Raw genomic sequence first — 23,516 nt, 5'->3', positions numbered from 1 at the left:
AAAATGAGCAAGAGTGTTCAGGCAGTTTTATGAATAATGAGCCCTGATTATATTCAGACCCAATGCAAGGCAGGCCGACCAATAACGCCATCAAAGGGACACTTAGGGTGACAGCCAGGCCACGGGGCAGTGTGTTGGAGCATTTGTGTCAGAACGAGGAGGGACTGGAAAGATCACCCATTACAATTCCTCACCCACTCTTCCTGTGGGCCCTTGACCCAACATGTTCAAGGATGCAAAGATCTACCTGAAAAATGCCATGAGGGAGACCACAGATATTTTACGGTTTGAGAAAGTACTGGTTGTTAAGAGTTTCATTTAAATGCTGGGCATCTTAGAACCTGGTGTTCTCACTGCCAATGTCTTCTGAATTCTTTCAAAAGACAACTTCAATTCATTTACAATAGGTAGCAAATGAAGCATTGTACTTTCTGTGGTTCTCTAATTATGTTTCAATTCCGGTATATTCAGCAAACAAATTGTATTTGCAAAACAAAATCCACCATTTATGAAATGGAAATAATAACAAAAATGAAGAAGAATGAAAGAAATATAGTAAGAGACAAAGGGGTAAGAGTAGCTGAAGAAAAGCACTTCCTAAAAACAAATACTGGTAACTTTTAAAAACACATAGGATTTCCATTAACAGCATATAGGAGATTGAAAGCCACGGGCCATAAAACATCTGGAAATGCTAGATAAGAGAGTTTAAACACTTTTAAATGCATTGCTGAGCTTGTAAGAAAGTAACAAATCTCCAGATGCCATAAATAAAGTCATGAATATAAAAGCCAGCCCAGCAGCTGCCTATTTCCAGTAAACTTGAACTTTCAGTTTTAGGAGGTGGCTCTTTGCATATAAATAGTAAATTAATAAAGATAAGAGAAAGAAATCACAAAAATGGCAACACAAATCAAAGCAGACTTCTCAGTTATGTGCAAACAATAAGAAAACATAGATGAAATGAATTGCTTTCTAGAAGAGTCAAAAGCAGTAAGATAATTTTTATTCTCTGATACGAACAGTCAACTCATTTGGAAAAGACCCTGATGCTGGGAAAGACTGAGGGCAGGAGAAGGGGGCGACAGAGGATGAGATGGTTGAATGGCATCATCAAAACAATGGACATGAATTTGAACAAACTCGAGGAGATGGTGAACAACTGAGAAGCCTGGTGAGTTGTAGTCCACGGGGTCACAGAGTCGCACATGACTTAGCTACTGAACAACAACAACAATTTTCACTAGATTAAGGATAAGTCTTGGCTTGTTAACTATCGCCACAACTGACTAGCAGAGTTCTCAACCTACTAAGCAAGGCAATTAACCAAAAGAAAGAAAGAAGTCAGGCTCCCTGACTACACATGCGCAGAAGGGCTCCTTGGAGGTCAAAAGGAAAAGGGCGTCACCTCACAGTAAGTGAGGTGGACTACCCATAGGCCTCATCACTAGAATCCATCTTGGCTAAGAGATACGTGTGCACATACGGGAGGACCCTGAGATAAACCAAATACGGACTCACAATCAGGCAAAGCAAGATGACTGGCCAAAGGAAACCAGAAGAAAAGCCCCATAAATGTGATTCAAAGTGTCATAAGGGCATGACTCTCTCTGAGCCTACCCATGTGTCTATGCATACATGCTCTTTTCCTCCTAATAAACACTTTCTTGTTTCACTACTTTCCACCTCTCTGTGGAAACCCATTTCTATACAGCTCACAGGCCGGGGTCTCGCCACTGACCATGGCCCCTGGTGCTCTAGTGGCTCACTGCTCTCCCTGCCTCTGCCCGACCTTGACCTCTGGCCGAGAACCTTGCTTCAAGCCGATTCAGGCCAAAGTCACCAGAGATCAGTAACATGTATATTTTTTTCAAGATGAGACCATTATAAACCTGGAAAATCCAAGAGAATTCACTAGAAAACTATCATACTGCAAAAATATAAGAATTCAGAAAGGGGATGGAGTTCAAAATTAATTCAAACAATAGGCAAAACCACTAGGCACACACTAGAGGAGAAGACACTCAAAATAGTATCAAAAATATCAAATATCTAAAAGTAAACTTAGTCCAAGTATGCAAACTTTCTATGCAGAAATATTTTAAATATGACTGAGAGATACATTAGACCTTGGTAAGTGGGAAAACATACAATGCTATTATTAGATAGGAAAATTCATTGTTACCAAGATGCCAGTTTTCCTTAAATAAATGTTTATTAGCATTGCAACTATTTATAAAACAAAATGGGAGTTATTTTTTATATAAGCAAGCTGATTCCAAAGTTCCCATGGGGAGGAAAAAAACAAAAAAAATTCTGAAAAAATTTAAAGAGAAACGATGACTAGACACAGTAGGCCCACCAGACATTGACGTCTATTTTAAAGGTACAATAATCAGTGGATCAGAACAAAGGATCCAGAAATAGGGCCAAATTCAGTGCGGTCTTTGTGTCATTCTATTCCCGAAAACAATGATTGATTACTGGATACACTTATTATTCAATAAATACTGCTGTACCAACAGGGGAGCCATATAGGGAAAACTACTTCATCCCTCTTCCATTCTTTGCTCATGCTCAGCCAGGTCTCATTCTGTGACCCCATGGACTGTAGCCTGCCAGGCTCCTCTGTCCAGAGGATTTTTCAGACATGAATACTGGAGTGGTTTGCCATTTCCTCCTCCAGGGAATATTCCTGACCCAGGGATGGAACCCACTTCTCTTACAGCTCCTAAATCAGCAGGCAGATTCTTCACCACTGAGCCACCTGCAAAGCCATTTTATTCTTTACATCCAAGTAAATATCGGATGGAGCAAGGATTTAAAACATTTTTTAAATAAGTAGAAAAGAAAACCATAAACCATTAGTAAATACCAAGGGAAAAAAATATTTTTTCTTTCATCTTAAGGTATAAAAGGCCTTTCTAAGTTCGGCCAACAGATGTGAAGAACTAATTCATTGCAAAAGACCCTGATGCTGAGAAAGACTGAAGGCAGGAGGAGAAGGGGATGATAGAGGATGAGATGGTTGGATGGCATCACCAACTCAATGGACATGAGTTTGAGCAAGCTCCGGGAGTTGGTGATGGACAGGGTGGCCTGGCATGCTGCGGTCCATGGGATCGCAAACAGTCAGACACAACTGAGCCACTGAACTGAACTGAACTATGACACAAGATCCAAAAGACAAAGAGAAAAGACTAACAATTTCAAACACAGAGAAAATAAATGTCTTCATTGCAAAACACAGAAACAAATATTTACAGCAATATGTCATTAACCATTAATATATAATGAATTCCTATTAAGACCAACAGATCAACAGAAAAAAATGATCAGAAGATATAGATGATTCACAGTATAACAGAAATGGCTGTCAACATTTTAAAAGATATTGAACTTCACGCATAATAAAAGAAATTCTAAATAAAACTATAAGATACCTGGCATTTTCTTATGTATCACCTTATTAAACAGAATTCCAAAAATCAAAAAGTCTGATACTTTTTGGTAAGGGTAGGGATAAACAGCCCCTTATCTCTTCACTGGTGTGAAACTAGCGCTACTTTGCATTGTTAGTCTGTCAGCGTCTACCAAATGCTAAAAAGCATGGTTCCTTTGTCCTAAGAACTCGACATCTACAAATAAGTCCTCCAGAAGTGCTCCAACATGTACTCAACGTTGCAAGTGCAAAGCTATTCGCTCAGCAAGAACAAGAGACTGTTTAAGGCTGCAGACAACCCATTGATGCGGACTGGGTAAATACACCTTGGTACATATGTGTGTTTATGTGTGTGTATGTGTGTGCGTGCTCAGTCGTGTCCAACTTATTTGTGACCCCATGGACTGTAGTCCACCAGGCTCAAGACATATATATATATAACACATCAAAAAATAGCCACCACAACCACCACATTGAAACTGTACAATCTCCAATATAAATTCTTTGTTTAAAAAAAGAAAAACTGTATTGTATACTATGAAAAGAAGACTATGTATATAATTATATATCTGTAAATATAGACTTTCTCTCTAGAAGGACATATAATAAAACTGATTGCAGATGACTCAGATAGAAAATTGGGTTACTGGTAAAGAAGGGTAAGTACCAAATTTGTTTTATATTGTATCTCTCTTTGAGCCATCTAAATTATGAACCACACCCATGCATTAGTTATTCATAATTTATTTAACTTATCTAAGTAATATACATGGATCACTTTCTCAAAAAAATAACTAAATTTTTTTTTGGTTGATTTACTGTGCTATCTCAGCCTGATAACTTGTACAATTTGAAGAAGCATGTGAAAGGGTTGGGTTTTTTCCCAAGAAAACACAAGCAGTATAATCTTTTTTAACAGAAGAGGTTTATTTTCGCTTGAGTCATTTATAAAAACATACTAATATAGATGGGCTTCCCAGGTGGCTCTAGTGGTAAAGAACCTGCCTGTCAATGCAAAAGACATAAGAGACACAGGTTTGAACCCTGGGTCTGGAAGGGCCCCTGGAGGAGGGCATGGCAACCCATTCCAGTACTGTTGCCTAGAGAGTCCCATGGATAGGTGGGTTACAGTCCATGGGGTCACAAAGAGTTAGACATTAACTGAGGTGAGGCAATGGCACCCCACTCCGGTACTCTTGCTGGGAAAATCCCATGGACGGAGGAGCCTGGTCTAGGGCTGCAGTCCATGAGGTCGCTAAGAGTCAGAGACAACTGAGTGACTTCACTTTCACTTTTCACTTTCATGCATTGAAGAAGGAAATGGCAACCCACTCCAGTGTTCTTGCCTGGAGAATCCCAGGGACGGGGGAGCCTGGTGGGCTGCCGTCTATGGGGTCACACAGAGTTGGACATGACTAAAGTGACTTAGCAGCAGCAGCAGCACCCAGCATGCTGGCATACACCAATATAGACAAAATTTGGAGAGTAAAATGCTACATGAAGAAAATGCATCCATTTGCTTTGACATTAAAACTACATTAATAATTTGTGTATAATTTTCAACATTTATTCCAATAAGTTTCTTAAGAGTTTAGCAAATCATTATTTAGCAAATTATTTTAATTTAGCTGCTTTTCAGTTCAGTTCAGTCGCTCAGTCGTGTCCAACTCTTAGAGACCCCATGAATCGCAGCACGCCAGGCCTCCCTGTCCATCATCAACTCCCAGAGTTCACTCAGACTCACATCCATCAAGTCAGTGATGCCATCCAGCCATCTCATCCTCTGTCATCACTTTCTCCTCTTGCCCCCAATCCCTCCCAGCATCAGAGTCTTTTCCAATGAGTCAACTCTTTGCATGAGGTGGCTACAAAACCAAAAAAAGTGGTTGTCTGAGGAAGCCTTACAAATAGCTGAGAAAAGAAGTGAAGCGAAAGGCAAAGGAGAAAAGGAAAGATATACCCATGTGAATGCAGAGTTCCAAAGAAGAGCAAGGAGAGACAGGAAAACCTTCCTCAGTGATCAGTGCAAAGAAATAGAGGAAAACAACAGAATGGGAAAGACTAGAGATGTCTTCAAGAAAATTAGAGATACCAAGGGAACATTTCACGCAAAGATGGGCACAATAAAGGACAGAAATGGTATGGACCTAACAAAAGCAGAAGATATTGAGAAGAGGTAGCAAGAATACACAGAAGAACTATACAAAAAAGATCTTAATGATCCAGATAACCATGATGGTGTGATCACTCACCTAAAGTCAGACATCCTGGAGTCCAAAGTCAAGTGGGCCTTAGGAAGCATCATTATGAACAAAGCTAGTGGAGGTGATGGAATTCCAATTGAGCTATTCAAGTCCTAAAAGATGATGCTGTGAAAGTGCTGCACTCAATATGCCAGCAAATTCGGAAAACTCAGCAGTGGCCACAGGGCTGGAAAAGATCAGTGTTAATTCCAATCCCAAAGAAAGGAAATGCCAAAGAATGTTTAAACTACCGCACAATTGCATTCATCTCACATGCTAGGAAAGTAATGTTCAAAATCTCCAAGCCAGGCTTCAACAGTACATGAGCCAAGAACATCCAGATACTCAAGATGGATTTAGAAAAGACAGAGGAACCAGAGATCAAATGGCCAACATCTGCTGGATCACAGAAAAAGCAAGAGAATTCCAGAAAAACATCTACTTCTGCTTTGTTGACTATGCCAAAGCCTTTGACTGTGTGGATCACAACCAACTGTGGAAATACGAGACCTGTGGAAATATGAGACCACCTTACCTGCCTCCTGAGAAATTTGTATGCAGGTCAAGAAGCAACAGTTAGAACTGGACATGGAACAATAGACTGGTTCCAAATTGGAAAAGGAGTACATAAAGGCTATATACTGTTATCCTGCTTATTTAACTTATATGCAAAGTACATCATGAGAAATGCCAGACTGGATGAAGCACAAGCTGGAATCAAGATTGCCGGGAGAAATATCAATAACCTCAGATATGCAGATGACACCACCCTTATGGCAGAAAGTGAAGAAGAACTAAACAGCCTCTTGATGAAAGTGAAAGAGGAGAGTCAAACAGTTGGTTAAAACTAAGACCATGGCATCTGGTCCCATCACTTTTTGGCAAATATATGGGGAAACAATGGAAACAGTGACAGCCTTTATTTTCTTGGGCTCAAAAATCACTGCAGATGGTAAGTGCTGCCATGAAATTAAAAGACGCTTGCTCCTTAGAAGAAAAGTTATGACCAACCTAGACAGCATATGAAAAAGCAGAGACATTACTTTGTGGACAAAGGTTCGTCTAGTCAAAGCTATGGCTTTTCCAGTAGTCATGTATGGATGTGAGAGTTGGACAATAAAGAAAGCTGAGCGCTGAAGAATTGATGCTTTTGAACTGTGGTGTTGGAGAAGACTCTTGAGAGTCCCTTGGACTACAAGGAAATCAAACCAGTCAGTCCTAAAGGAAATCAGTCCTGAATATTCATTGGAAGGACTGACACTGAAGCTGAAGCTCCAATACTTTGGCCACCTGATGTGAAGAGCTGACTCTTTGGAAGACTCTGATGCTGGGAAAGACTGAAGGCAGGAGCAGAAGGGGATGACAGAGGATGAGATGGTTGGATGGCATCACCAATTCAATGGACGTGAGTTTGAGCAAGCTCTGGGAGTTGGTGATGGACAGGGAAGTGTGGGGTGCTGCAGTCCATGGAGTTGTAAAGTGTCCAACACAACTGAGCGACTGAACTGACTGACCAAAAAATACTGTAGATCTTTTAAAATTATACATTAAAAGAGGAATATGTATTATTCCACTCAACTTCCATAAAGATGTTTTATATCTCAATTCTAAGATGATCATAATCATCTACATAATGATAGTTTTAGTAGTAAAAGCTTGATTTTTTTAATATATTGATAAATGCCTAAGAATAGGCATTTATAGAGATAATACAATTTTAGAGAATGTGATAACAATTACTTTAATATATGACAATTCTTAAAGTGCACTATATAAGGAGTGAACATTAATATATAATTAAAATGTTAAGATAGTGTTCGAGGGTTCTACTAATGAAAGGAAAGTTTTAGGAAGAAAAACACAGCTGTGTAACTATTTCCCAAACAATCCTTAAGAATGTCAAAGTAAGTAACCAAGAATTCAGAATATTAACCTATTAACTGACACATGCACAATGAGCATCTCTTTTGAGTTCAGTATTATGTCAAAGTCATAGCTATAAAAACCATGTAACCAAGTGTGAGACACACAAACACACACACACCTATATCACATAATAGAAAGAAAGAAGAAAGTTAGTCGCACAATCGTGTCCAACTCTTTGTGATCCCACGGACTGTAGCCCACTAGGCTTCTCTGTCCATGGAATTCTCCAGGCAAGAGTACTGGGATGGGTTGCCATTTCCTTCTCCAGGGTACTTTCCAACCCAGGGATCGAACCCAGGTCTCCTGCATTGCAGGCAGATTCTTTTATCAACTGAGCCACTAGGGAAATACATATATAGTACGAGAGACTTTATGAGTAGGGACTGAATGGGGTATGCTATAGATTCAAAACAAGAGACCAGAAAAGAGGGAGCTCATATAACCTGCAAAGGCCTCCAGGATTCATCAACATGTGATAAATAGGGAGGATTTTTTTTTTTAATTAAAAAGTTTAACCTAGATAAAAGACATAAAGAATGAGGTTTATGGGCCAAGGCAGAAATCAACTTTTCCTATGTGTATGTTGGAAAATAGGAAGCACAGCAAGATAAGCAGACAGAGGGCAGGCTACAGGGATTTCCGAAGCTCAACAAATCAAGGAATCTTCCCAAGATCACAGAGCCAGTGAGGGCCTAAGCCAGGATGCAGCCCACCAGAACTGCTGAATTACTTGTTCTTACCCCCTCCAGCGTCAGATATATTTTACAAAATTTGCAGTTAGGAAAAAATTGTTTCCAACACAAACAACTATTTTGGTGGGTTAATGGTTCCATCACCATGAAAACCTTTTCTTCAATTCTCTGCCCATATTATGGATCTTCTCTATCACACTTTCATCCAGCCAATTCCTACTGGGCAAGAAATCCTTTGTCACTTCCTCATCTTTGCTGGGTGCTGCTTCATCTAGACAACATGCCCTCCCTCTTCTTGGTTTCTGAACGAATTCTAACTTCCCTTCAATGATAAACTCTCCGAACGTTCTGTTGCCTATCTCACTTCCTCTAAATCCACACCAATGTCGGCTTTCTCTGAATCTTTCTAGTGTTTACAACTTACACCACATAACTGAGCTCTTAATTATATATTATTTTGTATTGTTCTCTAATGTTTGTATCTCTCTGATTTATAGTATCTTACTGAAAATATATATACAGGAATCACATTATATTTTTTTCCTGTGTTTGCCATAACTCTAGATAGGTATTATTTACCTTTATTACTCTTTCCCCTTTCCTTCAGTACAGTTTTACTTGAATGGTTCCACAGGTCAGATATACTGACGGCTAACAGGGGCAGTGGCTTCCTGATCCTCTCCTGGGAGAACCGAATAGGACATGAAACTAAGAACATCTTGTAAATTTCCAAGTCCGTTAACCTTTTCAAAATGATCTCACTGGACATGTTAGATAATACAGAGAGCGAAAATAACAAAGACTTTTTTTCCCCCTGCTCATTTTTCTGTTTGAACCACAGAGAAATGAATTATGGGTTCTAAAATCTGAAATGTTCGATTCAGCCACTTCAGAAAAATAAGCAAATTAAAATGCAATGTTTATTTTAAAATTTGCTCCTAGTAGCATCCAAAATTTAAAATCAAGATGAGTCACAAGTTTTATCTTTATGTTTAATTCAAGGACCAGAAAGAGTCAAAGGTCAATAAGAGTTGAGCTGCTACAAACTGATATGCAAAACTGCATCTCCCTGGCAGTTCATAACACTCCTTCAAGCAAAAGAGTCTCAGGGTTACTCAATTAGCAATGGCTTAATCCGCTGGAGAAGGGATGGGCTACCCACTCTAGTACTTTGGGGCTTCCCTTGTGGCTCAGCTGGTAAAGGATCTGCTTGCAATGCCGGAGACCTAGGTTTGATCCCTGGTTGGGAAGATCCCCTGGAGAAGGGAGAGGCTACCCACTCTAGTATTCTGGCCTAGAGAACTCCATGGACAGTCCATGCGGTCGCAAAGAGTCAGACATGACTGAGCAACTTTCACTTTCACTTCAATCTGATAGTTGAAGTGTTAGAATATAAGAGATTTCATTAGGAAAAGCATTGGCTAAAGTGATAAGATCAAATTGCCAGCATCCGCTGGATCATGGAAAAAGCAAGAGAGTTCCAGAAAAACATCTATTTCTGTTTTATTGACTATGCCAAAGCCTTTGACTGTGTGGATCACAATACACTGCGGAAAATTCTGAAAGAGATGGGAATATCAGACCACCTGACCTGCCTCTTGAGAAACCTGTATGCAGGTCAAGAAGCAACAGTTAGAACTGGACATGGAACAACAGACTGGTTCCAAATAGGAAAAGGAGTTCGTCAAGGCTGTATATTGTCACCCTGCTTATTTAACTTCTATGCAGAGTACATCATGAGAAACGCTGGACTGGAAGAAGCACAAGCTGGAATCAAGATTGCCAGGAAAAATACCAATAACCTCAGATATGCAGATGACACCACCTTTATGGCAGAAAGTGAAGAGGAACTAAAAAGCCTCTTGATGAAAGTGAAAGAGGAGAGTGAAAAAGTTGGCTTAAAGCTCAACATTCAGAAAATAAAGATCATGGCATCTGGTCCCATCACTTCATGGGAAATAGATGGGGAAACAGTGGAAACAGTGTCAGACTTCATTTTTTGGGGATCCCAAATCACTGCAGATGGTGATTGCAGCCATGAAATTAAAAGACACTTACTCGTTGGAAGGAAAGTTATGACCAATCTAGATAGCATATTCAAAAGCAGAGACATTACTTTGCCAACAAAAGTCCGTCTAGTCAAGGCTGTGGTTTTTCCAGTAGTCATGCATGGATATGAGAGTTGGACTGTGAAGAACGCTGAGCGCTGAAGAATTGATGCTTTTGAACTGTGGTGTTGGAGAAGACTCTTGAGAGTCCCCTGGACTGCAAGGAGATCCAACCAGTCCATTCTAAAGGAGATCAGCCCTGGAAGGAATGATGCTAAAGCTGAAGCTCCAGTACTTTGGCCACCTCATGTGAAGAGTTGACTCATTGGAAAAGACTCTGATGCTGGGAGAGATTGGGGGCAGGAGGAGAAGGGAATGACAGAGGATGAGACGGCTGGATGGCATCACTGACTCGATGGACGTGAGTCTGAGTGAACTCCGGGAGTTGGTGATGGACAAGGAGGCCTGGCGTGCTGCAATTCATGGGGTCGCAAAGAGTCAGACACGACTGAGCGACTGAACTGAACTGAAAGTGATAACTATTGCCATTCTTGCAAAATGATTGGTGAAGTATCTTTCTATTTTACCTTGTAAAAATCCTTGGACATACACAAGAATGGGGTAAGACAATTTAAAAGAAGGTTTTATAATGCTAACAGGTGCTTCCTTAACTCCTCCACTTAAGATTGACAGTTAATATACTCCTAAGAGGACATATCAGGGGCTTCCCTGATAGCTCAGTTGGTAAAGAATCCACCTGCAATGAGGGAGACCTGGGTTTGATCCCTGGGTTGGGAAGATCCCCTAGAGAAGGGAAAGGCTACCCACTCCAGTATTCTAGCATGGAGAATTCCATGGACTGTGTAGTCCATGGGGTCTCAAAGAGTCAGACACAACTGAGCCATTTTCACAAGAGGACATAAATTCTACATTTGATTCTCAGATGATAATTTGACATGTCAGGAGATACAGGTATCTCCTGTGTGCTATATAAGAGCATTTACCTCATCACCTCCCATGGTATCTATGAGCCATACTCGGCCACTTTTCAGGCTGCAAGGAAAGGGGAGGTATGCTAAACAGAGCCCAAAAGTGAGGAGAAGAGACTGAGTTGGGGGAGGCCTAGATAGTTAGAATTTGCAGGGTCAAGACCAGGAGAGGAGGCATTATGTGGAGAGAGGGCACCTGAACCCCGCAGACCCTGCAGGCTGAGCACTGGTTGGCACATGTGTGTAAGGTTAAGCAAAGAACTAACAGAAAGGAGCAGAATAATTTCCAAAGATCACACAAAGCTGTGAATAGTTCCTATTCCCGCCAACTTTTAGGGAGCAAAAAAACTCAGCACCAAAGTGGTGGAAGGACTGTTCGGGGAACTGCTACCTTTCATAAGAGGCCTCATGCCGCCATCTGACTTTAAAACTATGTGCTTATACAGCTTTGATTTAAAAAAAAAAAAATGTTTAAAAACATGTATTTGAGCTTCACTAGTCACAATAGCCAAAAGGTGGAATCAGCCCAAATGTTCACCAACAAATGTGTAAATAAACGAACCTTGGTAGAAGCACACAATGAAATATTATTAAGCCATAAAAAAGAATGAAGGGATAATTGTGGTGTCACATCACCAAGGTGGAGACATAGCCTGATCCTGAATTCCCCTCCTTCCACAGACAAATTTATAGCTATGCACAGAGCAGTTCTCTCTGAGCGAAATCCATCAACTAGTTGAGTGACCCCTCCATTTCAGATGACAAAAAAATTATCCACATTGAAGCAGATGAAAAAGGCTAAAAACCATCTCACCATAAACCCCACCTCCAGCCCTACCTCTGCAATCAGGAGTGAAACTCCAAAGTCCAGCTTCTCCCTAAGGAGTGAAGGGCTTGGACTACAAATATAGCACTTCAACTTTTAAGGTTGCCACCCAAAGGTTCCCAAATCATCTACCTCTGAGAGCCAATGGAGCTTGCACCAGTCTCACAGGACTATAGCAAACATAGAGCAGTTTTTAAATGGGTGTGCAAGTATTTCTCAAAGCTATCCCCCAGGTTCAGCCCAGGGGAAACAGACAAAAACCCCCATCTCCCAGATTTTTCTAGAAGGAATCTGAGTGCATACGTCACTAGCAGACATGGAAAAATGTAAAGTCTCTATTACCCCCCCCTCAAAAAAAATCTGTTTGAAACTAATAAATGCAGTGAAGTTGTAGGATAGAAAATCAATATATAAAAATCAGTCACATTTTTAAAACATTAACAACAAACTATGGGAAAGAAACTCAGTAAACAATCTCATTTACAAACAGCATCAAAAATAAAATACTTGGGAATAAATTCAACTAAGGAAGTGAAAGATCTATACACTGAAAACTATAAAGCACTGACAAAAGAAATGGAAAAAGACACAAATAAAAGAAAAGATACTTAGTGCTCATGGATGGGGAGCATGGGGATGCTAAAATGTCCATAGTACTGAAAGTGATCTACAGATTCAGTTCAATCCTTAGCAAAGTTCCAGTAGAATTTTTCGCAGAAACAGAGCAAACAATCCTACTACTAGCATGGAACCACAAATTACCCCAAATGGATAAAACGATCTTGAAAAAGAAGAACAATGCTAGAGGCATCACAGGACCTGATTTCAAAAGACGTTACAAAGTTCCAGTAACCCAAATAGTACTATTAGCATAGATCAGTGAAACATAACAGAGAGCCCAGAAATAAACCCACAGATACATGGGCAATTAATTTTTGACAAGGCATGATATTACTTATATGTGAATCTTAAAAAAAACTCAAACTCACAAGGGCACTGGACGATGCCCAGGCGTGCTGACCCAGTGGCTTCCCTGAGTTCAGGACGGTGAGTTGGGGTCCTTGCACAGGCTCGGCTGCGTTTTCTGGCCACACAAGTTCTGAACGGGCCGGTGCCTCCTTAAGCCGCAGGTCTGGAAGCACGCAGTGACTGATGGGAGCAGAGAAGGCTCTGCACCGCCCCCTGACGCGCCGAGGGGCGGTGCCCGTCATGGCCACGCCCCCAGGCCCGACTGGGCCTGGCTTCCTCGGATATCCCGGAAGCCAGAAGCCAGGGAAGTCTGTGTGGGTTCTGAGGTGTGGCTCTGTCCTGGAGTCTTCACCCTGTGACGTGGTGGTGAGTGTGGTGATGGTAGTCTTGGCAGCTCAGACCCAGAAACCACCTTCCTCTTTCGTCATCCTCCCCTGGAGCTGTGGCGCCTTCCTGCTCCCCCTGCCTGCCAGCCTTGTGGTGGGGTGACCCTAGCACAGGCTGTCGGTGCTTCTTGTAGTGGTCTTAGGTTCCCAGAAGAGCCAAAGCGTCTTATTTGGCCGTAAGTAGGGAAAGAAGAGATGGCAGTGACTTTTGCCTGTCCCGAAGGCCTCAAGCGTTGGGCTGAATAGCAGCACCCCGCTGGGCCGTCTAGTGCCAACCCACCTCTTTGGCACCTGTTCATGGGCTGCTGTCAACGGGGTCTCGGTGGAGTCACCTTTGGTGACCTTCCCGCAATTTGGAGTCTCCGCTCCTATCTCTCTGTGCCTGTGGTGCTGGGCCTGCTGGTGGTGACCCTGTGGAGGCAGCTGGCCAGGACAAAGGCCTGAGTGGGTCCCCATCCAGCTGCTGCCTTCCATGGTCTCCTGCTGCTGTTGTGGTGACTATCGGCTGTATCCAGAGGCCCTAGGGCCTCGGCTGCAGGTGGGAGCCCCCGGAGCGATGGTGGAGGCCTACCTCTGCGGGAGCCATCCAGCCAAGCGGCCGGCCTCACCCCCAGCCCATACCCTGTGGGCCTTCAGTTCAGTTCAATTCAGTCTCTGAGTCGTGTCTAACTCTTTGTGACCCCATGGACTGCAGCATGCCAGGCCTTCCTATACATCACCAATTCCCAGAGCTTGCTCAAACTCATGTCCATTGAGTCGGTGATGCCATCCAACCATCTCATCCTCTGTCATCCCCTTCTCCTCCCACCTTCAATCTTTCCCAGCATCAGGGTCTTCAGCTGCTCTCTACTGGTCCTACCCACCTCCTGGCCACCACCAACGCTCTGATCAAGGGTATGTTGCTGTTGTGCAGAGCTAGTTCTGCTCGCTCTGTGGGTGCCTGGCCTAGGATTTGGTACTTCTCGGCTGTGCCACCAACTCCCTCACCTGCTTCCTGACCACCAATGTTCTACTCGGGTCTCTCTATACTGGACATGCTCTTTGGGGCCTACCTAATGGCGCTGGCAATCCTGAGCCCCTGCCTGTCCCCTGGTAGGCACCTCTTCCGGGTTGGCCCTTGTGTGGTGTTGTGGATTCTGTGTCTGGGCATATTCCATGCAAAGGCAGCTGGCCAGCTCCTGGCTGCACTGGGAGGTTAGGAGGGGTGGGGGGGAACAGGGAGCATTTTTATTACAAAGAAAAAAATCAGACTCACAGAAACAGAATAGAATGGTGGTTGCCAGGTATTTTCATTATTTCAATGAAGAGATTGGTGAAGAGTACAAACATTGTTAGAAAGTGAATAAGTTCTGTGGGTCTAACATATAGCGTGGTGATTATAGTCGATTCGACTGTACTGTGTATTTTAAATTTGCTAAGATAATAGGTCTTAAGTGTTCTCACATGCACACAGACAAAAAATAAATATATAACATGATGAGAGTGATGGATATGTTACCTTGATTGTGGGAATCCTTTTATGATGTATATGGATATGAAATCATCATGCTCTACCCTTTAAATATATTTCAGTTTTGTCAATTATACCTCAGTAAAGCTGAGAACTAAGATCATGGCATCTGGTCCCATCACTTCATGGGAAATAGATGGGGAAACAGTGGACACAGTGTCAGACTTTATCTTTTTGGGCTCCAAAATCACTGCAGATGGTGGTTCCAGCCATGAAATTAAAAGACACTTACTCCTTGGAAGGAAAGTTATGACCAACCTAGATAGCATATTCAAAAGCAGAGACATTACTTTGCCAACAAAGGTCTGTGTGGTCAAGGCTATGGTTTTTCCAGTAGTCATGCATGGATGTGAGAGTTGGACTGTGAAGAACGCTGAGCACTGAAGAATTGATGCCTTTGAACTGTGGTGTTGGAGAAGACTCTTGAGAGTACCTCAGACTGCAAGGAGATCCAACCAGTCCATTCTAAAGGAGATCAGTCCTGGGTGTTCACTGGAAGGACTGATGCTAAAGCCGCAACTCCAATACTTTGGCCACCTCATGTGAAGAGTTGACTCATTGGAAAAGACCCTGATGTTGGGAGGGATTGTGGGCAGGAGGAGAAGGGAATGACAGAGGATGAGATGGCTGGATGGCTTCACGGACTCAATGGACACGGGTTTGAGTAAGCTCCAGGAGTTGGTGATGGACAGGGAGGCCTGGCGTGCTATGATTCATGGGGTCGCAAAGAGTCAGACTCGACTGAGCAGCTGAACTGAACTGAACTGAAAGCTGAGAAAGAAAAGGAATGAAATATTGATACATGCTGCAATGTGGATGAACCTCAAAGTCATTATACTGAGTGAAAGAAACCAGACACAAAGGATTACATATTGTGAAATCCAGAGATCAAACACAGAATGGTGGTTGACAGGGGCTTGGAAGGGGAAGGAATTGGGAGGAACTGCTTAATGGATAGGGATTTTACTTTGGAGTGATGGAAATGTTTTGAAACTAGACAGAGGTGGTGGTTTTACAACATTGTTATTGTGCTGCTGCTAAGTCGCTTCAGTCGTGTCCGACTCTGTGCGACCCCATAGACGGCAGCCCACCAGGCTCCCCCATCCCTGGGATTTTCCAGGAAAGAATACTGGAGTGGGTTGCCATTTCCTTCTCCAATGCATGAAAGTGAAAAGTGAAAGTGAAGTCACTCAGTCGTGTCCGACTCTTAGTGACCCCATGAACTGCAGCCTACCAGCCTCCTCCATCCATGGGATTTTCCCAGGCAAGAGTACTGGAGTGAGGTGCCATTGCCTTCTCCAGTTATTGTGCTAAATGCCACTGAATTGTTCACTCCAAAATGGTTCTTTTTATGTTATGTGAATTTCATGTTCATAAGTTATTTTTTAAAGCACTTATTAGACAAAAGCAATAGATGCTATGTGTAATCAAGCTTTAGATGTGAATTGCCACTCAGTTGAGCTCTAATTAAGCTTCGTAGTAACCAACACAATTTATTTTCTCCAGAAATCTTGATGGGAGGACTTTCAAAAGAGTAAATCCACAGTAAGTGCCAGTCGTCATTGCCAGAATATTAACACAAGAAAATTTGCTAATTTGTTTGCAATTTAATGAAGAAACAAACATTGACAAGAGAGTGGGGAGGATTTGTTGACGCTGAATCTCTGCCACATTTGTACAGGGAAGCCTTGAAGCACCTTTATCTTTTAACAAAATGTAAATTTGCTTTTTGATTCAACACGGTTACCCTAACAAATGAGAAATTTCTCCTACTTTAAATTCAGCTGAAGATGAGAATTGTATCTTAGTGTATAATGAATGAGAGCTATTTAGAAACATAAACGTAAATGTTCTGTGGCTTATGGTCAGTCCTTTGTTTTCAACAACTTATGCGTTTGGCTTCTCTAGCTTGTATTTGTATTCTGATTGTGAAGATTATTTCTGAATCTTTATTTTGTATATTGCCATGTCATTTAACATTTGAAAAGCTGGACGATATGATTGTGACTCAGCTGGTAAAGAATCCGCCTGCAACGCAGGAGACGTGGGTTTGATCCCTGGGTTTGGAAGATCCCCTGGAGAAGGGAAAGGCTACCCACTCCAGTATTCTGGCCTGGAGAATTCCATGGATTGTATAGTCCATTGGGTCGCAAAGCATTGAACACAACTGAGTGACTTTCACTTATGATTCCTTTGAGTTTGGTTTTCTTTTGTTTGAATGCAAATCAAAATGACATGGAACATTACAAGCATTTCTGCAATCTGCACTTTCCTTTATTTTTAACAAGATAAATCAAACATTAATTTCTTCCTTGGGATTACAATAAGGAGGCAACATGATGTGGAGTTTGGGAGTCAAGAGGACCTGTATTTGAACCTTGGTCCTGCCCCCTTAAAAATTTACATTGCAGTGCACATAATAGATAGCTATAATTATTACCATTACCCAAAAAAGCAGAAGTTTGAAGGAGAAAAGAAAGGAAATATTTGAGAAAGGAAGGAGAAAGAAAAAAATTAGGAAAAGGAAAGGGAAAGTGAGGAAAGAATAAATTAGAATTTCAAGAGAAGCTAATTGGTAATTTATGCAAGAATCCTGAATCTTTGCCTTGGTTATTCCTCTGATTTTACTGTTTGTTCTTCCTTTTCTTTGCTTTCCTCTCTGGGGATGTTACATAAAATATCTCATCATTTTCCATCTCCTCTTGGGTAATATTTTATGAATACACAGAATTCATTAGTGGGATAAAGGAGCAACAAGCCAGTGAGGTAAATATAACTAGATCATAACATAATGGAAATCTAGTTGCTCAAGCCCAAAGACTTGACTTTACAACTTTTTTTCTGACTGTTAAAGTCACTTAATAGCCCAACTCATACCCCCACCCCAAATGTGTCCCCTCAGAATCCTGACAGAGCTGTAGAAAAAGGTAATATGGGCTTTAAGAGTTGGGTATTGTTATATGTGTCTCAATTTTACAAGTAAAGACTAACAGTATATCTGAAAAATCTAAAAAGTTGGAAAAGATTGAGAAATGATACAGCCTTGTTCCCAACTATTCTTTTACTCTTCTTAGTTTATTACACCTGTCGTTTCAACATCAACTTCCACTGAAGCATAAGGAAAACTCTTCCCCTCAAGTTCTTTTTTGACTTAAATTTGTTCCTTTGCTTTAGCAAAGGCAAGGCCATGTCCTCCAGAAGAGAAAGATCACTTTGGCCAGAGACATGCTCAGGCCTTGACTTTTCCTTAGTCAGGGAGGCAATTTGCCAATGAAATTAACTAAATCATGTCTCAGCTGACTGCAAGTCAATGGTTTTCCCTCAAATTTGGTCCAACTTAGCCCAGACCTGACATAAAAATTAAAATGAAAACAAATTCAGGTGCTATTTTGAGCTTTTGGGGGTTTGTTTATTTCAGAAAAGAAACTGTGGAATGCACATCTTCTTAATTCTCTGGAGACAGGAAATAGGGAGAGGCATCTTAAATATTTCAACTCCCTTAACTATTTTAATCTCATAAATACTATGCACTAAATATTTGTTGACAAATGAGTGGATAAATGAATAAATTTTAGCCTTAAATAATGTAGAGTTTGGAAACCAGGGAATAGGAGTCGGTTCTTGTGAACCCCAGTGACAGGAGTGTTAAGTTGAGATAATCATGAATGTCCATGTGTGTTGTAACAAGCAGAGTAAATGGAAAGCCATAGACCTCAGACCACATTTTTTTAGCCATGCCAACTTGGGCAAATGACTCATTCAATAAACCTGGTTTCTTACCAGTAAAACTAGGATAACATGAATTTAGGAAACTGCAAGTTTTAAAATGTGGTAATATGTGTAATACACATTGCAGATTAAATACTCTTCCTCAGGAATTAAAATTGTTTAAATTTGTCAAGAACTTTTAGGTGTAGATTAAGTTGTAATTATGTTTCAGGAACTCTTGATGCTACAGTTTAAAAAGTAGCATCAAGTAGCATACTTGTTTGTCTTTAATTTTTTTCCCCTTCGCTGGTTTCTTAAAAACAGAATAACTTTCACTATTCGTGACATAGATATAAGGCAGAATAATAATTGGGAGACTGCTAGTATTTAACATCAAGGACATTTGGCAGGTGTTGATGAAATTTTGTGTTCAAACATTAATAGTTTTTATAAGTAAGAAATCAACTTCAGAGTTATGCTTCCTTAATGAAATGATTACCACCAAATAATTTTAGAAACATATTTTATTAATAAAAGTATAATGAACAAAAACCAATTGTAATGCTGAAATTGCTAAGGTGATATGTTTATTCAAAATAATTTTGCTTCCATTTACACCCTTACAAAGTGAATTTTTATTTTTTTCAAAATAAAGTGGAAATAAGCACCTAGACACACCCTCCTCAAGGGCCTCACCCATCTTGAAGGCATGTAAACTCCTGCAGGAAATCGTCTAATATATACTAAGAAACTATCCCCCAAAGTCTTGCAACAGTTAATTCATGTACTGTACAAAGAATAGTCTTTGTGATAGTTTTTTTTCCAGATAGTTGCCATTATTTTTTCCTCCTGATACCATTCCCCCATCATACAGTGGAATTGATTTTTTATGTCATTCCCCCATGGAAAAGTGGAATTTTCCCTTCCTTCCCTTGAAACTGGGCTGGGTTGAGAGATTGGATTGACCAATAGAACACAGAGGAATGAAGCTCTGGGACTTTTGAAGCTAAGTAGTAGGTTGGTACAAAAGTAACTGTGGTTCTGGACCATGAATTTTAAACCATTATAACTAGGCTCACATACATCTTTATTAATCAAAATATATTTGATTATGTTTTGATTATCACATTTTGCCAACGAGAAATATTTGTTTATTCCTGTAGTGTAAAAACTCATGCTTTGGAATTCAACAAACTATTGGAAAGCATTTTCTGCCTCCTGCTGGTTGTAGAAATGTTTTCCCTGCAGAAAGCTGTCAAGATGCTTGAAGAAGTGGTAGTTAGTTGGCAAGAGGTCAGGTGAAAAGAGCGGAAGAGGCAAAACTTCATAGCCCAGTTCATTCAACTTTTGAAGCATTGGTTGTGCGACATGCCATTGGGCATTGTCATGGAGAAGAATTGGGCCCTTTCTGTTGACCAATGCACACTGCAGGCATTACAGTTTTTGGTGCATCTCGTCAATTTGCTGAGCATACTTCTCAGAGGTAATGGTTTCAGCAGGATTCAGAAAGCTGTAGTGGATTAGACTGGCAGCAGACTACCAGTGACCATGACTTTTCCTTGGTGCAAATTTGCTTTGGAAAGTGCTTTGGAGCTTCTTCTCAGTCCAGCCACTGAGCTGGTCATCACCGGTTGTCGTATGAAATCCACTTTTTGTCGCACATCACAGTCTGATCAAGAAACGGTTGATAGTTGTTGTGTAGAATAAGAGAAGACAGCGCTTCAAAACAATTTTTTTTTTGCAGTCAGCTCATGAGGCACTCAGCTATCGAGCTTTTTCACCTTTCCAATTTGCTTCAAATGCTGAATGACCATAGAACGGTCAACACTGAGTTCTTCAGCAACTTGTTGTGTAGTTGGAAGAGGGTCAGCTCTCAATTGGTCATTGTTAGCTTCTGATGGCCAGCCACTCCATTCCTCATCTTCAAGACTCGTCTCCTTTGCAAAACTTCTTGAACCACCATTGCACTGTTCATTTGTGCCAAAGGAATCAAAACTTCTCCTGTGGTAGCTGGTTTCCCCTAGAGCATTTTAAGAGAAAGCAAAAGCATACCAAGCTGTAAGGCTTCTAATTATTAAGTCAGTACAGAGGTAATTGCAGTTTTGCATTGTTGGAATTTTGCCATTTGATATTGAAATGCATTCTTAAATAAGTGTGGTTATGTTATACATCATTTTAATGCATGTTTCTAGCGGTTTGTGTTTTGCTAATGACTTATTACTTGCTTTTTTTTTTTTTTTTTACTTTAGACTGTAGAGGGCTTCCCTGGTGGCTCAGCTGGTAAAGAATCCACCTGCAATTCAGGAGACCTGGTTTCAATCCCTGGGTTGGGAAGATCCCCTAGAGAAGGGAATGGATACCCACTCCAGTATTCTGGCCTGGACAGTTCCATGGACTGTATATATAGTCCATAGGGTCGCAAAGAGTTGGACACAACTGAGCGACTTTCACTCACTTAGACCAGTCAGATTCTTTACCAGCTGAGCTATGAGGGAAGCCCTGAAACTATAGAAATGATGTGAGCAAATTAGAGCGACTTTTTTATTCAAATTCATTAACTGTTCCTGGGCCAAATGCATTGTTGATGTTGAGAGTTGTCTCTGTTGCTTTATGACCCATTTCGAACTCAAATAAAAACCTGTGTTCTGAGGTAATGCTCAAGTGAAGGTAACGTATGTTGTCATGTCTCATAAATGTATTTTTATCATGTGTCTTTTTGTATTGAATTTTTTAGCCTAAGTTGGTGACAGTAAATTAGAAATTAAAAGTCTAAAATCTTTAGATGTTTTTCAGCCTGACATGTCATTGATTAATGTAAATATTTAGAGTTTAGAAGGCACTAAAAAAATGACAACTTTATCTAGAAAACAAGGTAAACTGCTGCATAGTTTCAATTGGTGTCTGTTATAACTAATGTAATTGCAATCAATTATCCTGTCAGTATTTTTTCTTTTTTTTCTTAAGGGAACCAGATATTGTGTTTTTATTTTCTGATAATCTCATTTTATTGTTCTACTTCAAAGGGTATTTGACTTCATTTTCAGACACATACTAAGAATAGATGAGTTCTCAAATAAGCCTGAGATTTGGGGACAAGATAGTGGCACAGAAAGAGCTTGAATTTACCTCCTCCCATATAAACACCAAAATCACAAGTAACTTCAAAAAAAAAAAAATGAGTAAAAAGACATTCTATATCTAAAGACAAAGAAGATGAAGAAGAAACCACAGCAAGAGGATAAGAAGGGCATACTCACAATATTATCAAATCCCATACTTCCCAGGTGGGCAACCCACAAACTAGAGAAGCCCCCAGAGCACTTGACTTTGAAGGGCAAAGGGGCTTGAATCATAGTTTGAGAGAAAAGCTATGACACACCTAAACAGTATTTTAAATACCAGAGACACCACTCTGTTGACAAAGGTCCATCTAGTCAAAGCTATCTTTTTTCCAGTAGTCATGTATGGATGTGAGAGCTAGACCATAAAGAAGGCTGAGCACTGAAGAATTGATGCTTTTGAACTGTAGTGCTGGAGAAGACTCTAGAGAGTCCCTTGGACTGCAAGGAGATCAAAGCAGTCAATCCTAAAGGAAATCAACCCTGAATATTCATTGGAAGGACTGATGCTGAAGCTGAGCATCAATACTTTGGCCATCTGATGCAAAGAGCCAACTTACTGGAAACAACCCTGGGGGTGGGAAAGATTGAGGGCAGGTGAAGATGAGGGTGACAGAGAATGAGGTGGTTGAATGGCATTACCAACTCAATGGACATGAATTTGAGCAAACTCCAGGAGAGACTGAAGGACAGGGAAGCTTGGCGTGCTGCAGTTTATGGGGTTGCAAAGAGTCAGACACTACAGAGCAACTAAACAACAACACAGACATAAAAGGAGAACTTGACAGTAACACAATAATAGTGTGGGACTTTAACATTTCATTTACACCAATGGACAAATCATTCAGACAGAATAAGGAAACACAGGCCTTAAATGACACAATAGACCAGCTCTACTGAATTGAATATTCCATTCAAAGGCAGCAGAATACCCATTGTTTTCAGGAGATCATAGAACATTCTGCAGGATAAATCACATGCTGGGCCAAAAAGCAATCCTAGGTAAATTTAGGAAAATGAAGATCATATCATGGATAAATTCTGACCACAATGATATGAGATTAGAAATCAACTACAAGAAAAACTTCAAAGAAACACAAACACAGATGCTAAACAACATGCTACAAAATATCCAATGGATCACAGATGAAATCAAAGAGGAAATCAAAAATATCTAAAGATAAGTGAAAACAAAAGTACCACAATCTAAAACCTGTCAGTTTAGTGCAGTCGCTCAGTCACGTCCAGCTCTTTGCGACCCCATGGACTGTAGCACATCAGGCTTCCCTGTCCATCACCACACTGGAGCTTGTTCAAACTCATGTCCATCAAGTCAGTGATGCCACCCAAACATCCCATCCTCTGACATCCCCCTTCCCTCCTGCCTTCAGTCTTTCCCAGCATCAGGGTCTTTTCCAAGGAGTCAGTTCTTTGCATTAGATAGCCAAAGTATTGGAGTTTCAGGTTCAGAATCAGTCCTTCCAATGAATATTCAGGACTGATTTCCTTTATGATTGACTAGTTTGATCTCCTTGCAGTCCAAGGACTCTCAAGAACCTTCTCCAATAAGTCAGTTCAAAAGCATTAATTCTTAGGTGCTCAGCTTTCTTCATGGTCCAACTCTCACATCCAGACATGACTGCGACTTCACTTTACTT

General features: G+C 40.8%; 1 protein-coding gene across 15 annotated transcripts in view; it reads right to left on the bottom strand.

Moving 5' to 3' along the window:
- LOC147356181 (uncharacterized) overlaps positions 1–14,760 on the bottom strand; it is a 252,719-nt gene extending 237,959 nt beyond the window's left edge. For all 15 annotated transcript variants that reach the window (XR_015142688.1, XR_015142687.1, XR_015142689.1 and 12 more), the window contains exon 1: positions 13,156–14,760. Coding sequence is in view for 3 of the 15 variants with exons in the window: in XM_086342388.1 (XP_086198514.1) it covers positions 13,156–13,377 (222 nt within the window). In the remaining 12 variants the exon portion in view is untranslated. The remainder of the gene's footprint in view (positions 1–13,155) is intronic.
- Between the last annotated feature and the right edge of the window lie 8,756 nt (positions 14,761–23,516).

Source organism: Bos grunniens, chromosome 16, assembly GCF_055505025.1.
Source record: "Bos grunniens cultivar Pamir isolate PY7600 chromosome 16, Bosgru_T2T1.0, whole genome shotgun sequence".
In the NCBI taxonomy this organism is placed as follows: Eukaryota; Metazoa; Chordata; class Mammalia; order Artiodactyla; family Bovidae; genus Bos; species Bos grunniens.
The sequence above is the reverse complement of the archived record's forward strand: the minus strand, read 5'-3'. Positions and strand labels throughout refer to the sequence as shown.